The sequence below is a fragment of the Sceloporus undulatus genome, chromosome 6 (genome assembly GCF_019175285.1).
Source record: "Sceloporus undulatus isolate JIND9_A2432 ecotype Alabama chromosome 6, SceUnd_v1.1, whole genome shotgun sequence".
Taxonomy (NCBI): domain Eukaryota; kingdom Metazoa; phylum Chordata; class Lepidosauria; order Squamata; family Phrynosomatidae; genus Sceloporus; species Sceloporus undulatus.
This window is the reverse complement of record NC_056527.1, coordinates 1,422,780-1,436,945: the sequence shown is the minus strand read 5'-3', so window position 1 is coordinate 1,436,945 and position 14,166 is coordinate 1,422,780. Positions and strand designations below refer to the sequence as shown.

Here is a 14,166-nt window from a genome sequence, read left to right as displayed (position 1 = left end):
CCTTCTTTTAAACATAGCACATCCTCCAATTCTCTAGACTGGGTAGGGACACTCTCGATTAATCCTCTGTCCTCCCATTTTATCAACTGCTTTAAAGATGCCTTGGGCATGGTACAGACTGTCATTAAACAGTGTACCACATGGTCCCTAACACTAATACGTATGTACAGTGTAATAATGGCGGCATCCTGTATACATGGGCGCCTCCATTGTTACGTAAGCACTTTTACGCCGCCCCTGTGCCTTAAAAAGAACCCGCTTTTCTTGGGTTCTTTTTCCGTTGGAGGGAAGCCATGTGGTTTGGCGGCTGCGGCTTCTCTCTGGAGGAAAAAAGGTCACTGGCAAGCTGCCCTTTTTGGGCGGTCTGTTCCAGGCCCCAGTTTCTCTCCCCTCCTCCCGCTTTCCCACTTTGTCCCCAGCTTACTTCATTTGCTGCAAATGGATTCAAAAGTAGTTTGCACTCAATTAACTCATGGGAGGAGAATCTTGCCCTTCCCAGTTAGCCCTAGCAAAAGCAAACTGCTGCATCCCCTCCTAGCTTGTCTGCTCTTTCTTACTAATAAGTGCAATGAAACACAACCGGTCCAAGGGCTGGCAAACCTTCCACTGCTGGGTGTTCAAGCAGAAGCATGCAGATGTATCTCAGGGTGGTACTGGAGGTTTCTGTCCCAGCAAAGTATAAATCGAGGACGGTCATGATCAGATTGTCCTTAGTAAATTCGGTCGTGGGGTTGGTCTTCTCCTGCAAAGGGGGAGAAGAGGGATGAAAATACACATCACTTATAGCACAGCTAGACGGCTGGCATAGTGCTTTCTTACCAGCCACAAAACCAAGAGCTGTGTTGTCTGGGGGATTCTGGGAATGGTAGTCAGAAAAAGTAATGTTTCAAAGCACTCAATGTAAAATCCATGTCTTCCTGCTAAATTGGGGTGAGAATCATGTACAGTGGATCCTCTGAATTGCTGGGGTTCAGTTCTGCCTCTCCCAAAACATGGATGTTTGTGCCCCATATTATTCAATGGTGGTTATGTGAATGCAGATGCACTGAAGCATGTGTTCACATCACCGCCATCAACTAATACAAAGTGCGATTGTTGAATTTGCAGATGGGAAACCCATGTGTCACGAAAGATCCCTGTATCTACTTGGACTGTGAGCAATAGCAAGAGTGTTTACATTTCTATAATGCTTTTCTGTGAACTCAGCACTCTTTAAGAGCTTTACAATCTTTAAGCCAATTGCCCCCAACAAGCTGGGGGCCCATTTTACAGACCAACGAAAGGATGGAAGGACCCCCCGCAGGGACCCCCCCCCCCTCCCACAAGCGGGGAATGCCACTGTGTTTAACCACTGTGTCACTAGGCCCCCTTGTGCCACCAGTGCTGTGACTCCCATCATTTCTTGTTTTGACCCTGCTAGCTAAGGCTGCTGGACATTGCAATCCAAGTTTGCCAGGAAAGATGTACAATTTCCACCCCTGTTCTAAATATTTGATCCTACACAGTGCTTGTTTGTTTGTTGGATCTCTATCCTGCCTTTCTCCCAAAATGGGATTCCCCTGCAATCTAAGGATGGGCAGCTAAAAAACGGTAATAATTCTGGCAGAGATCTCTGGAAAATGCACCCTTGGATCTAATTTGTAAGAAGAGATTCCAGTGGCTCTCATGGTTCCAGAGGAAGATCACAGCTGGAGACCTAGGGATTTTGTAGCATTCCTGTGACCTGAAATCTACTCTTTCACACAGGGTCAGATTAGATTATCACCACTTTTTCTCCACAAGTGGCCAAAGATGACTGTTAGCCACATTATCTGATTTTCCTCACCTATGTATATTAGGCTTATCATGACTTGCCCAAGCAAATAGACTTGATCTGCATCTGGATGTTGAGCCTCAGGTCCTATCTTCTGCTAAATTACTTTTATTTTAGCCTTTGCAATTGGTCTGATGAGAAAAGTCTGTTTTATGAAAGTGCTTTCCCACTAGGGCAGCCATTTTGTGACTGTGGCATGTCACCTGGAAGCCATTTTGAGTCCAGCCAAGCCCTTATTTGGCAGCCATTTTGTGAAACAGCCCATGATATTCTTTGTCAAAATTCCAAATGGCCCCAAAAGGTTATTCTGTGGCCTCTTGCCCATGTCCCACCTGCTCCATTTTGAGGAGGAAGGCATCTATGAAGTCCCGGGGGGTATTCAAAGGGTCAAAGGTGTTCTTGTGGTCCTTGATCTTCTGGGCTATGAACTCCTTGGCTGACAACATATCTTTGAAAAGCTGTTGGTGAGCGCCAGGCAAATAGTCCATGATCCCTGGGATGATGTTGTAGAGCTGAAGGGGAAAGAGAGAGAAAGAGAGAGAATGAGCCCAGCCTTGCACCAGATGGGCTGGGAAACACGTTGACTCTGCGTTAAACCCATCTTGCATAGCCATCCATATGGATCTTTTCCTTTTCCCTGGGCCCCAGTTGGAAGAACGGAGGGATTCCTGTTCCATCCTTATTAATTTTCCCCTGCAATGGTTCTCTGCCTCCTTTGTTGTTGTTGTTGTTGTTAAACAGCCTTGAGTCGTGCTTTTTTGTGGTTTTTTGGGCTCTGTGGCCTGTTCCAGAAGAGTTTCTTCCTGACGTTTCGCCAGCAGCATCTGTGGCTGGCATCTTCAGAGAATGCTTTGCCTGGAAAAGGTTGGGTGTATATATACTGTACTGTGTGAGCCTGGGAATGCAGGAGGGATTTGCATGTGTCTTGTTCTGTGCTGATGGCTGGCCTCAGGCTGGGAGGCTAATGCAAAAGAGGATTAGTGTCTGCTAATTGGGGATCATTATCTGCTGGGAAAGCCCCTGACTCTGAGTGGTTTCCCATTTGCATTTGCTGAGTTCTGATTTTGCTATTCCTCAGGACTGGGAGCCAAATTTTCTTCACTTTGAGGGTTTCTTCTTTCCGGTTGAAATTATCCAGATGTTCGTGGATTTCAATGGCTTCCCTGTGCATCCTGACATGGAAGTGGTTGGCCACATAGCCCGAAAAACCCACAAGAAAGCATGGATGCCGGCCATGAAAGCCTTCGACTTCACAGCCTTGAGTCAATCTCGACTCATGGCAACCCTCTGGATAAGACATCTCTAAGACTCCCTATCTTCCACTACTTTCCCTAGTTCCTGCAGATTCGTACCCGTGACCTCCTTAATAGAGTCCATCAACCATCTGACATGTGGCCTTCCTCTCTTTCTAATTCCCTCCACTTTTTAGTATTGTCTTTTCCAGTGAGTTGTTCCTTCTCGTGATGCGGCTGAAGTACGACAGCCTCAGCTTAGCCAACTTTGCCTCCAGGGAAATCCCAGGCTTGGATCTGTTCTAGGAGCCACCTATTTGTTCTTTTTGGCTGTTCATGGCATTCTCAGCACCCTTCTCCAGCATCACATCTCAAATGAATTTATTCTCTTTTTGCACATTTGCTTAACTGCTCAGCTCTCACATCCAAACATGGCAATGGGGAATACGGTTGCTTGCATGATTCTGACTTTTGTGCTTAGTTGTATACCTTTGCTCTTTAGGACTTTTTCTAGTTCTTCCATAGCTGCCCTACCACCCAGAAGAAGACAGAAACAGGGAAGCCCATGTGACCCACGTTATCCAAAACCAACTTGCCGCCACCGCCCAACAATTAACCACTTACACCTTAAAGAACACAATGGGAGGTTGCTGGGACTTCTACTGGTATTTGCCAACTCAGTGAGGAACTAGTCAAGCTAGGGCATGTGGGCAAAGAGTACTTTAAGGAAAAGGTTTATTCTAACGAAAGGAAATGTTCCTAACCTTAGTCCTGCACCAGAGGAATTTATAGTTCTTCTGGTCAGAAGCCCCTCGTGGTTCCAGGCCGGAGACCAAGCAGGCAGGCCCATGGGCCAAAGCCTTGCTCCACGCTTCTGGCTTTCTGCTCCCAACCATCTAGAACAGTGGTTCTCGACTTGTGGGTCACAACCCCTTTGGAGATCGAACAACCCTTTCACGGGGGTCACCTAAGACCATTGGAAAATGCATATTAATGAAGAAGCATGGGTTAATGTTATGGTTGGGGGTCAGCACAACATGAGGAACGGTATTAAAAGAGTTGTGGCATTAGAAAGGTTGAGACCCACTGGTCTAGAAGGTTCCCTCACCAGGGACCATCGGATTGGACAGTTGCCCTCACACCACCATTGAGGTCAACTCTCCCCACAAAGTGACAGGACCCCTTCCCAAAGGGTTAACCCTTTGTCATCTGGGAAGAAGGCCATGACAGAGGAAGAGACTCCCATTGATCACACTCCCATTTGGGAATGTTACACATTTGGGCCGCAAATCACATACTCCTCTAGCCACCATGTATACCTTGGATTGGGGATTATGGACATTGTTGTCTTTTCTAATCTGCAGCTCACATCTCTCCCTCCTAAGGTCAACACCCTCTTCCTTTTCCTCTTCCTCCTTCTCCTTCTCCTCTTCCTTACCTGTCCGGCAATGGAGCTCTCCAGCCGTAAGCTATCTGTGAGCAGGCGGAGGATCCGGACAAAGTCCTTGTCCTGGTAGTCAAACCGCTCTCCAAAGAGAATGTGGCTGATCACGTTCCCCGTAGCACCGCTGAAAAGGGTGGCTGGGTTGAAGGGCTGGCCTGGAGGGGAGGACAGCAGCATTAGTGGTGGCCATGGGTCAAGCCAGTGTCACCAACGCATGGCCTAAAGCCAGGCCAACCAGGTACTCCAGTGACCCCTGGTGGCTTCCATGTCCAGAAGGCAGCGAACTCACTCTGGGGTCCATTCCAGACTTTAAAAGAGCCAGCAATTGTTCTGAAGGGCAACCAAGACCACCAAGGGGCTGGAAGCCAAGCCTGGTGTGGAACAGCTTAAGAAGTCATGTTTTATGGTTAGAGCATCTATCTCCAGAGTGTACAATTATATCAGTTCAATACCATTTTGATAGCCATGCTACTATCTTATGGAATCCTGGGATATGTAGTCAGGTGAGGCTCTGTAGTCAACTATGGTGTTGTATTCTCCTGGCAAACAATTCTAAGTATTTCACCAAACTACAAATCCTAGGATCCTATAGGATGGAAATGTCCATTAAAAGGGAATCAGAGAAGGAGTGGATCAGGCCCTTGGAGTGTATTAGAATAAGTACCAAATACAATTTTCTACTTATGGAGAACGTACTCCTCAAAATCTCAGCAAAGAAAAGATATCGGTAAAGACATTAGTTTAGTCCTTTCTACCTCTCAAATAAATGCATTTAACAAAGCAAAGTACCTTTTCTGTCCCTGAGCTCCTTCACCAGGTACTCTGCCTCTTCTTGAATCCGTTCCTCAATGCCTTTCTTCCCCATCCCAAAGTTCCTCATGGTCATGAGGGAGAAGCGCCGGATCTGGACCCAGCGCTCGCCATTGGACATGCCGACACCTGAAAGTTGGCAGCCAGAGAAGAGCAGTGAGCATTGAACCCATGGGGTTGTCGACATGATTAAAACACTAGTCATTCTATTCAATTAGAATGCAATCCCAACACATACAATTCAGAGGAGTTTGGGCTTTTTGCATTTCCCCTTCCCCCCCCCCCCCCCCCCCAAAAAAAAACCCCTCCATAAAACTGAGCTAAAAAAGGATTTGCAGTTTTTGCTGGAGTATCTGCAAGGATGTACATTGCTGAACGTGTGTTTGTCCATTTTTAGCAGAAGGTGGGTGAATAAATACACATTTGTGCAGGAAGCTGTAAGTTCAAAGGCAGTTGATGGCAACATGTTCAAACCCCCATAGTTTGCACCTGTTGACAATTAAGCATTGGCACAAATGTGCAAAAATCTGCTGCAATTAGCATAATACATGTATGTATCAACTAGTCCCATCACACCAAAGCTAGAAGTGAGCCGGATCCACCTGCGCAAGATGAGTTCCCCTGGAGAAAGGACAAGAGCCCTCCTCAGCCATTCCGAATCTGTGCCATGTTGGTGTGAAGAGGAAGCGGGATTTTTCTTTTTTGTCTCCCCAAAGCTGTACTTCAACCACAACTTTCCACTGCCAGGTAGCTAGCTTTTCCAACTGGAAGGGCCCATCTAGGGCCCACCACCCGCCGCCTCGCCCTTTTCTATTTCTCCTTCTCCCACGGGAACAGCTACGCCAAGACTGTCTGACTCTCCTTTGTGGTTGAACTCGACCCGTACGTCCCCTCATCTGAGAAGGATAGATGCCTGGGGCTAAGGCGACGGACCTGCAACAGTTTCTTCATTTCCCCTCTTGGACCCTTTCTTTTGCCTGAGTGGCCCCCTACTACTCTTCCTAGGCGTTGTTTGTTTGTGTTTACTGCAATCTGGTTTCCTCCTCGCCTTAATGTCTGACTCCTCTAGAAAAGATGCGGTGTTCCTCCATGGGTTTCTTTGGTGCTTCATCCGGCGAGAGATGCAGGACAGGGTCCTCCACCGCCCTGGCAACATCCTGTTCCTCACTGGCCCCTGCGTTTGCTGACGGCCAGCAGCCATAGCCCCCGGCACATTCGTACTCGGTGTCTGGTGCAGCCTGGGCATAGGTCCCCATGACGTGACCGTTCTTTTTTCCACTGGGAACCCAGTTTAGTTGTGTTGCCAATCCTTTGCCCCATAGTCCTCCATTCCACTGGTTGCGGGAGATGGCCATCTTTCCCACTCAGGGCTGGAGTTAGTTAGTTAATCTCCAGCCCTTACTCTGTCAGGGGAGATTTCTTCAAATCTCCAGAGGTTGAGGTTTGGATGGGGCTCAAAGTTGTCTCGGTCTTATCAGACTCCGCTTTCATACGGTAAATAGATGGCACCTGGGTTGCTCTCATCCTGGACGGAGGCCCCAGGAACTGGGTCTTCTCACTTGACCGGTTGGCATGGGCAAAAGCTGAGGAAGGACTGGCCACTTCTTTTGCCCGTTCTGATGCCCGCTTGGTCCTGGGACCATTTTGTAGGGCTTTGGGTCATCTCCCTTTGGGATGTGTTCTGGTTGCTCCCCCAGAAGACAGGAAAGGCTCTCAGCTCCGAGAAATAGGGCTCCTCTTTGTTTAATGATGTGCACATCAGGACTAGCACAAATTAGTGTGGGGTCTAGACTTCCAACAGTTTCCTTCTGATAAGAAATGGCACTTTTATCCCTTTAAAACTTTGTCAGGACAGAATTCACCAAAACTAACCTCTGCTCTCTTTTCATCCAGAAACGGGCGAGTCTTTGAGTGCAAAAGGGGACTGTTTTTTACCCGCTTCAAAGGACCTCCTCCAGGTCCTTCTCCTCTTTCTTTCCTTCACGGACACGAGGGGGCACCACTTTCTGCAAGCTTTTCTTTTGGGAAGTTCCTGTTTGTGTTGCTCACATAGATCTCTAATTGATGGAGTTTCTTCCTGGATTTCAGGGAAAGTTGGGCTGCGAATTGTTCAGAGGAGGTCATTGCAAACCGTGCCTCTGTTCAAACCAGGCCCTCCATTCATCCACAATCCGAACTTCAAGGTGTGGTCTCTAATCTCATGGGAAAAACTTCCGTATGTTAATCTGGCAGTCTTTGAGGGGTCCAGATCTCATCAGGGGATACAGAGGACTTTAATGGGGACCCCTTCTCCCTACTCTCTTCCTAGCATCTTGGGAGGCTGCACCAGATTTCCACAGGATCTTGAAAAGAGCCAGACTTGCTCTAGAGATGGGCAGCACCATCCCAGCTAAGCTCAGTCTTGGTGTTGTGCTCCTTCTTCAGCTTCAGTTTGGGGAGTTGTTTGGCTTGTTGTGGAAGAGAACATTGTCTTTCCTCTCCCCATCCTTCCTACTTTCTCTTTTTCTACACTTCTCAGAAGAGAAAAAGAAGCCTCGTTATCATAATCCAGAGGCCTGGCCCCATACCACACCGCCAGTAGTAACCACATGGTGGCTGCACCTTCCTGTTTTGGGGTTAAGACAAATTTTAGGCGTCAAATTTTAGACCAGCTTCTCCAACCTTTCCAGGCCAAGGACCTGCGAGTTGAGGATGCCCGGGTGCCTGAATACGCCTTGGCGCTGAGCAGCGGTATTTGCACATCCATCCACCTCAAACAAGCCACAGAGGAGATGGTTCAGCGGCAAGGTCTGGATCAGCCCAGGGCCAGAAGATGCCTTCTCTCCAATGGTTGGTGTCACGATTAAAAAGTCTCTCTCCGACAGATGCTGTGGCTTAATTTGTTCGATGTTTTCGAACACTCTTGGTCCCGCAATGAATCGTTCTGCAATTTTGAAAAGAACAAGGGTTAATGGGGGAAAAGGGTTATGGGAAGGCGTTTTATGCTTCTCCTTCTGACGGAAGTTGGTTAAAATGGGCTTTCAGGGAAATCTATAGCCCTTAGTCACAACAACCCTTTTGGATAACTGTGTGCAAGGATGCCTTTGGAAAAGTGACTATCAGATCCTTCCATTTGGCCCCAAGGGATTAGCTGCAGGAGCATGCAGAGCTTTATCCTGGGCTTACCTGGGCCTATATGCACTGGTTGGTTCACACAAAACTGCAATGATGAATCATTTTAGGAAGAGGAAACTGAACAACAATCCCAACATTGATTCCACAGGATAGAGAGTGCGGAGTTCACCAGATAAGCGGTCATAACAGAAAGGTAACTGCTGCGGCTGCCCTCAAACCTCTGTGCTCAGGCCTTCTTTTGAACACTAAGGGGCCATTCAGACACCTTTACCCCGGTTCAGAAACCAGATATAAAAGCGGGGAAGTTCATACTGGCCATGCGTTCTTTTACACTCGAATTTGAGGCTTGCACACCCATTCAGGGGCAACTGCCCTTGGCGCCGGTCTTTTGAAAGGGAGATTTTCTATCTTTTGAGAAAAAACCGAGTGCCGGCAAATGTGAACGTGGCCCTGATCGTGACTGGGCCAAGTTCAGGAGAGGGATTAGTCAGAGGGAGGGCAGGGGTGAACATGCCTCCCTTCTTGGGTAAGGAGGAGGAGAGGAGCGGAGGAAGTGAACCATGAAGGACAGCTCGCTGTGAAGGAGGAGGAGGAAGGACCGGGAAGGAACCATGAAGGACAGCATCTGGGACGGAGGAGGAGGACGGAGCCGGGAGAGCAAGGGAGCCATTGGAGGACAGCATCGGAGTAGGAGGAGGCAGGAAGGAGCCGGAGGAAGGGAGCCATGGAGGACAGCATCGGAGTGAGGAGGAGGAGGAAGGAAGCCGGGGAAGGAGCCAGGAGGACAGCAATCGAGTGAAGGAGGAGGAGGAGGAGCCGGAGGAAGGGAGCCATGCGGACAGCATCGGAGTGAAGGGGAGAGCGGAAGGAGCGGCGGAAGGGGAGACATGGACAGACGCATCGGAGTGAAGGAGGAGGGAAGAGCGCCAGCGAGGGAAGGGAGCCAGAAGGACAGCATCGGCGTGAAGGAGCCGGAGGAGACGGAGGCAGGAACCATGAAGGACAGCATGGAGTTGGAGGAGGAGGAGGAAGGAGCCGGAGGAAGGGACCATGAGAGGACAGCATCGGAGTGAAGGAGGAGGAGGAAGGAGCCGGAGGAAAGGAGCCATGAAGGACAGCATCGGAGTGAAGCGGGAAGGAGCCGGAGGAAGGGAACCATGAAAGACAGCATCGGTGAGTGAATGGAGGAGAGGAGGAAGGAGCCGAGGAAGGGAGCCATGGAGGACAGCATCGGAGTGAAGGAGAGAGACGGAGGAAGGAGCCGGAGAGGAGAACGAAACCATGAGGACAGCATCGGAGTGAAGGAGGAGGAGGAAGGAGCCGGAGGAAGGGAGCCATGAAAGACGCCTCGGAGTGAAGGAGGAGGAGGAAGGAGCCGAGAGGGAAGGAGCCATGAAGGAGTGGGTGAAGGAGCAGGAGGACGGGAACCATGAAGACGCATCGGAGGAGGAGGAGGAGGAAGGAGCCGGAGGAAGGGAGCCATGAAGGACAGCATCGGAGTGAGAGGAGCCGGCGAGAGCCGGTGGAAGGGAACCATGAAAGACAGCATCGGAGTGAAGGAGGAGGAGCGGGGAAGGCGCAGGGGAAGGGAACCTAAGGACAGCATCGGAGTGAAGGAGGAGGAGGAAGGAGCCGGAGGAAGGAACCATGAAGGACAGGGCATCGGAGTGAAGGAGGGGAGAAGGAGCCAGGAGGAAAGGGAACCATGGAGGACAGCATCGGAGTGAAGGGGGAGGAGGAAGGAGCCGGAGGAGGGAGCCATGGAGAGGACAGCATCGGAGTGAAGGAGGAGGAGGAAGGGCCGGAGAGGGAAAGGAACCATGAAGGACAGCATCGGAGTGAAGGAGAAGGAGGAAGGAGACGGCGGAAGGGAACCATGGAAAGACCGATCGGAGTGAAGAGGAGGAGAGGAAGGCGGCAGGAAGGCCATGAAGGACAGCAGGAGGAGGAGAGCCGGAGGAAGGGAACCATGAAAGACAGCATCGGAGTGAAGGAGGAGGGGAAGGGCCGGGAAGGGAGCCATGAAGGACAGCATCGGAGTGAGGAGCCGGAGGAAGGAGCCGGAGGAAGGGAACCATGAAGACAGCATCGGAGTGAAGGAGAGGAGGAAGGCGCAGAGGGAGGGGACCATGGAGGACAGCATCGGAGTGAAGGAGGAGGAAGGAGCGGAGGAAGGAACCATGAAGGACAGCATCGAGTGAAGCGAGGAGAGGAGAGAGGAAGGAGCCGGAGGAGGGAAGCCCATGGAGGACAGCATCGGAGTGAAGGAGGAGGAGGAAGGAGCCGGAGGAAGGGAGCCATGGAGGACAGCATCGGGTGAAGGAGAGGAGGAAGGAGCCGAGGAAGGGAGCCATGGAGGACAGCATCGAGAGTGAAGGAGGAGGACGGAGGAGCCGGAGGAAGGAGGCCATGAGACAGCATCGGGACGTGAAGGAGGAGGAAGGAGCCGGAGGAAGGGACCATGAGAAGACAGCATCGGAGTGAAGGGAGGAGGGGAAGGAGCCAGAGGAAGGGAGCCATGAAGACCAGCATCGGAGTGACGGAGCGGAGGAAGGAGCCGGAGGAAGGACCATGAAGACAGCATGGAGTGAAGGAGGAGGAGGAAGGAGCCGGAGGAAGGGAGCCATGGAGGACAGCACTCGGAGTGAAGGAGGAGGAGGAAGGAGCGGAGGAAGGAGCCATGAGACCGCATCGGAGTGAGGGAGGAGGAAGGAGCCGGAGGAAGGGAGCCATGGAGGCCCGCATCGGAGTGAAGGAGGAGGAGGAAGGAGCCGGAGGAAGGGAGCCATGAGGCAGCATCGAGTGAAGGAGGAGGAGGAAGGAGCCGGAGGAAGGACCATGAGGACAGCATCGGATAGTGAGGAGGAGGACAGGAGCCGGGGAAAGGGACCATGAGACAGCCATCGGAGTGAGGGAGGGGGAGGAGGCCGGGAAGGGAGCCATGAAGGACAGCATCGGAGTGAAGGAGCCGAGCCGGGAGACCATGAAGACAGCATCGGATGAGAGGAGGAGGAGGAGGAGCCGGAGGAAGGGAGCCATGAAGGACAGCATCGGAGTGAAGGAGCGAGGAGGAAGGAGCCGGAGGAAGGGACCATGAAGAGACAGCATCGGAGTGGGAGGAGGAGGAAGGAGCGGAGGAAGGGACCATGAGGACCGCATCGGAGTGAAGGAGGAGGAGGAAGGAGCCGGAGGAAAGGAACCATGAGGCAGCATCGGAGTGAAGGAGGAGGAGGAAGGAGCCGGAGGGAGCATGAAGGACAGCATCGGAAGGACGGAGGAAGGGAGCCATGGCAGGACAGCATCGGATGAAGGAGCGAGGAGACGGAAGCCGGAGGAAGGGAAGCCATGAGGACAGCATCGGAGTGAAGGAGGAGGGGAAGGAGCCGGAGGACGGAGAGGACCATGGGGAACAGCATCAGATGTGAGAGGAGGAGGAGGAAGGGCCGGAGGGAAGGGAGCCATGAAGGACAGCATGGAGTGAAGGAGGAGGAAGGAGCCGGAGGAAGGGAACCATGAAAGACAGCCTCGGAGTGAAGGAGGAGGAGGGAAGGAGCACGAGGAAGGAGCCATGAAGGACAGCATCGCGAGTCGAGTGAAGGAGCGGAGGAAGGAGCCGGAGAAGGGAACCTGAAAGGGACAGCATCGGATGGAGGAGGAGGAGGAAGGAGCCGGAGGAAGGAGCCATGGAGGACCGCATCGGGTGAAGGAGGAGGAGGAAGGAGCCGGAGAAGGGGGCCATGAAGGACAGCATCGGAGGAAGGAGCCGGAGGAAGGAGCCGGAGGAAGGGAACCATGAAAGACAGCATCGGCGTGAAGGAGGAGGAGGACGGAGCCGTAGGAAGGGAGCCATGGAGGACAGCATCGGCGTGAAGGAGAAGGAGGAAGGAGCCAGAGGAAGGGAGCCTGAAGGACAGCATCGGAGTGAAGGTGCCGGAGGAAGGAGCCGGAGGAAGGGACCATGAAGAAGCATCGGAGTGAAGGAGGAGGAGGAAGGAGCCAGAGGAAGGGAGCCATGGAGGACAGCAATGGAGTGAAGCGAGGAGGGGGAAGAGGAGGAGGAGGAGGGAGGGCAGAGGGCAGAACATGCCTCCCTCTCGCATGCAGCTCTCTCTCTCTCTCTCTTCTCTGTCTTCGTAATTTTATTTTTGACAGATTATGCGCATGCTTGTTCTAAGATTGATACATACTGATAGAATGCATCTGCTTGTGCTACATTTCCTTTCGTTTGCTTGCTGCCGGCACGGCACCTCACTTTGCAAGAGGCTATTATTTTATTGTTACTGTTATTATTATTCTTTGTGTAATATGCGAATGCTCTACATATGAATGTTACAAATGTTTCTCTTTCAGTTGGCAAATTGATACAATGGGTGAATGCTTGTGCTACATGTGTGTGTAAGGAGAGGTGGCATTCTGGTGGTGGGCAGAGATGGCATTCAGGTGGCCTCCCCTGCAAGTAACATTTGTTGTTGTTTTGTTATTGTGCAGATTATGTGAATGCTTTGGACTGGAAGGAAGGGAAGTTTCCAAAGAGGAGGAAATGCTGGGCTGGAAGTGAAGGGGAAGCCAGAGGCTGGCATTCAGAGGGAAGGCTGTGGAAACCCATGACTTTGAGGGAGTCACACTCTCTCAGCCTCAGGGGAAAAGCTCCTCAGAACCAGTCTTGCCAAGAAGAAACCCCAGGATGGGGTCTTTTTAGGGTTGCCATAATCTGTAATGACCCAAATACACACACACACACACACACCTGGAGGTTTTTAAATTTGACAGTTGACAGAAATGCGCACTCTGCCGCCAGTTTTTTTTTTTTAAGAAGGGGGGAAGCACCCATTTGGTTGGCCAATGGCTGTAGATATGTCACCTTTGACAAAGCGGAAATGAATTTGATTGACAACTGAGGAGGCTCCATTTTAAAGCTGGTAGTGCAATGTGAACTTGCCGAGGGCAAATTGCCCCGATCGAGGCAAAGGGTAGTGGGCACTTCTTTTTGAGCAAATTTGAGATGCGGGGACCCGGATCTGGCCAGTTCTATCCAGGGCAAATGGTCTAGTGAGAATAGGGCCTAAGAAAAACCACACATATAGCCACGAGCACAAAATACCACTAAACACTATACATAGCAAGAGCTGGAACAACTTGACCTTCCTTGAATCCTTCAGGCTTGACTCTAAGAGTTTATCACATGGGCAAAATCAGGGGTTTAAACGGTTGATTCTCTCATGCAAAATACAATTTCGCACTTAAGATTTTCACACAGTGTCATATTAAGAGGCACTAAAAACAGAAACAACAATCATGATGGGAAATCCTGAAAATGATTTGCTGCTGTTTATTATCTGTTTAAGCAAGTGTGTGTGAAAAATTTAAATGCCAGGTAATTGGTTGTTTAAACCCCTGATTTGACCCCCATTGCTCCTATGAGTCATAGAGTTGGAAGAGACCCCACGGAGTGTGCAGTCTAACCCCAGTCTAACCCCAAGCAGGAACTCACAATCAAGCCCTGCCTGGGAAAGATGGCTATCCAGCCTGGGTTTAAAAATGGTCTCCCAAGGAGGGACTCCACCATTCTCTGAGGGATATAATAAGGAGACCTTGGTCTGGGGAATTTCTCATTAGCTCAGACAGAGGAGCGGTCTCTATCCTATGTATACGAAGGTAGCCAAGGTAAATAGGTCAACAGAGACAAGTTTTATGAAAATGAATACTGTTTATTATTCATTCACCCATAGACAATCATACACTCACACATCATC

At 50.7% G+C, this 14,166-nt stretch overlaps 1 protein-coding gene across 8 annotated transcripts in view; it reads right to left on the bottom strand.

The window, feature by feature from the left end:
• The window catches only part of LOC121933137 (cytochrome P450 2C19-like), a 66,572-nt gene that overhangs the window by 32,294 nt on the left and 20,112 nt on the right, over nt 1-14,166 (bottom strand). For 7 of the 8 annotated variants that reach the window (XM_042472475.1, XM_042472473.1, XM_042472472.1 and 4 more), the window contains 4 exons: nt 5,279-5,428; nt 4,484-4,644; nt 2,146-2,325; nt 601-742 (listed from right to left, as the gene is read on the bottom strand). In XM_042472475.1, coding sequence (XP_042328409.1) covers nt 601-742; nt 2,146-2,325; nt 4,484-4,644; nt 5,279-5,428 — 633 coding nt within the window. Of the gene's footprint in view, nt 1-600; nt 743-2,145; nt 2,326-4,483; nt 4,645-5,278; nt 5,429-5,901; nt 6,000-14,166 lie in introns of those variants that run through there. The other variant, XM_042472474.1, reaches the window with a different exon arrangement.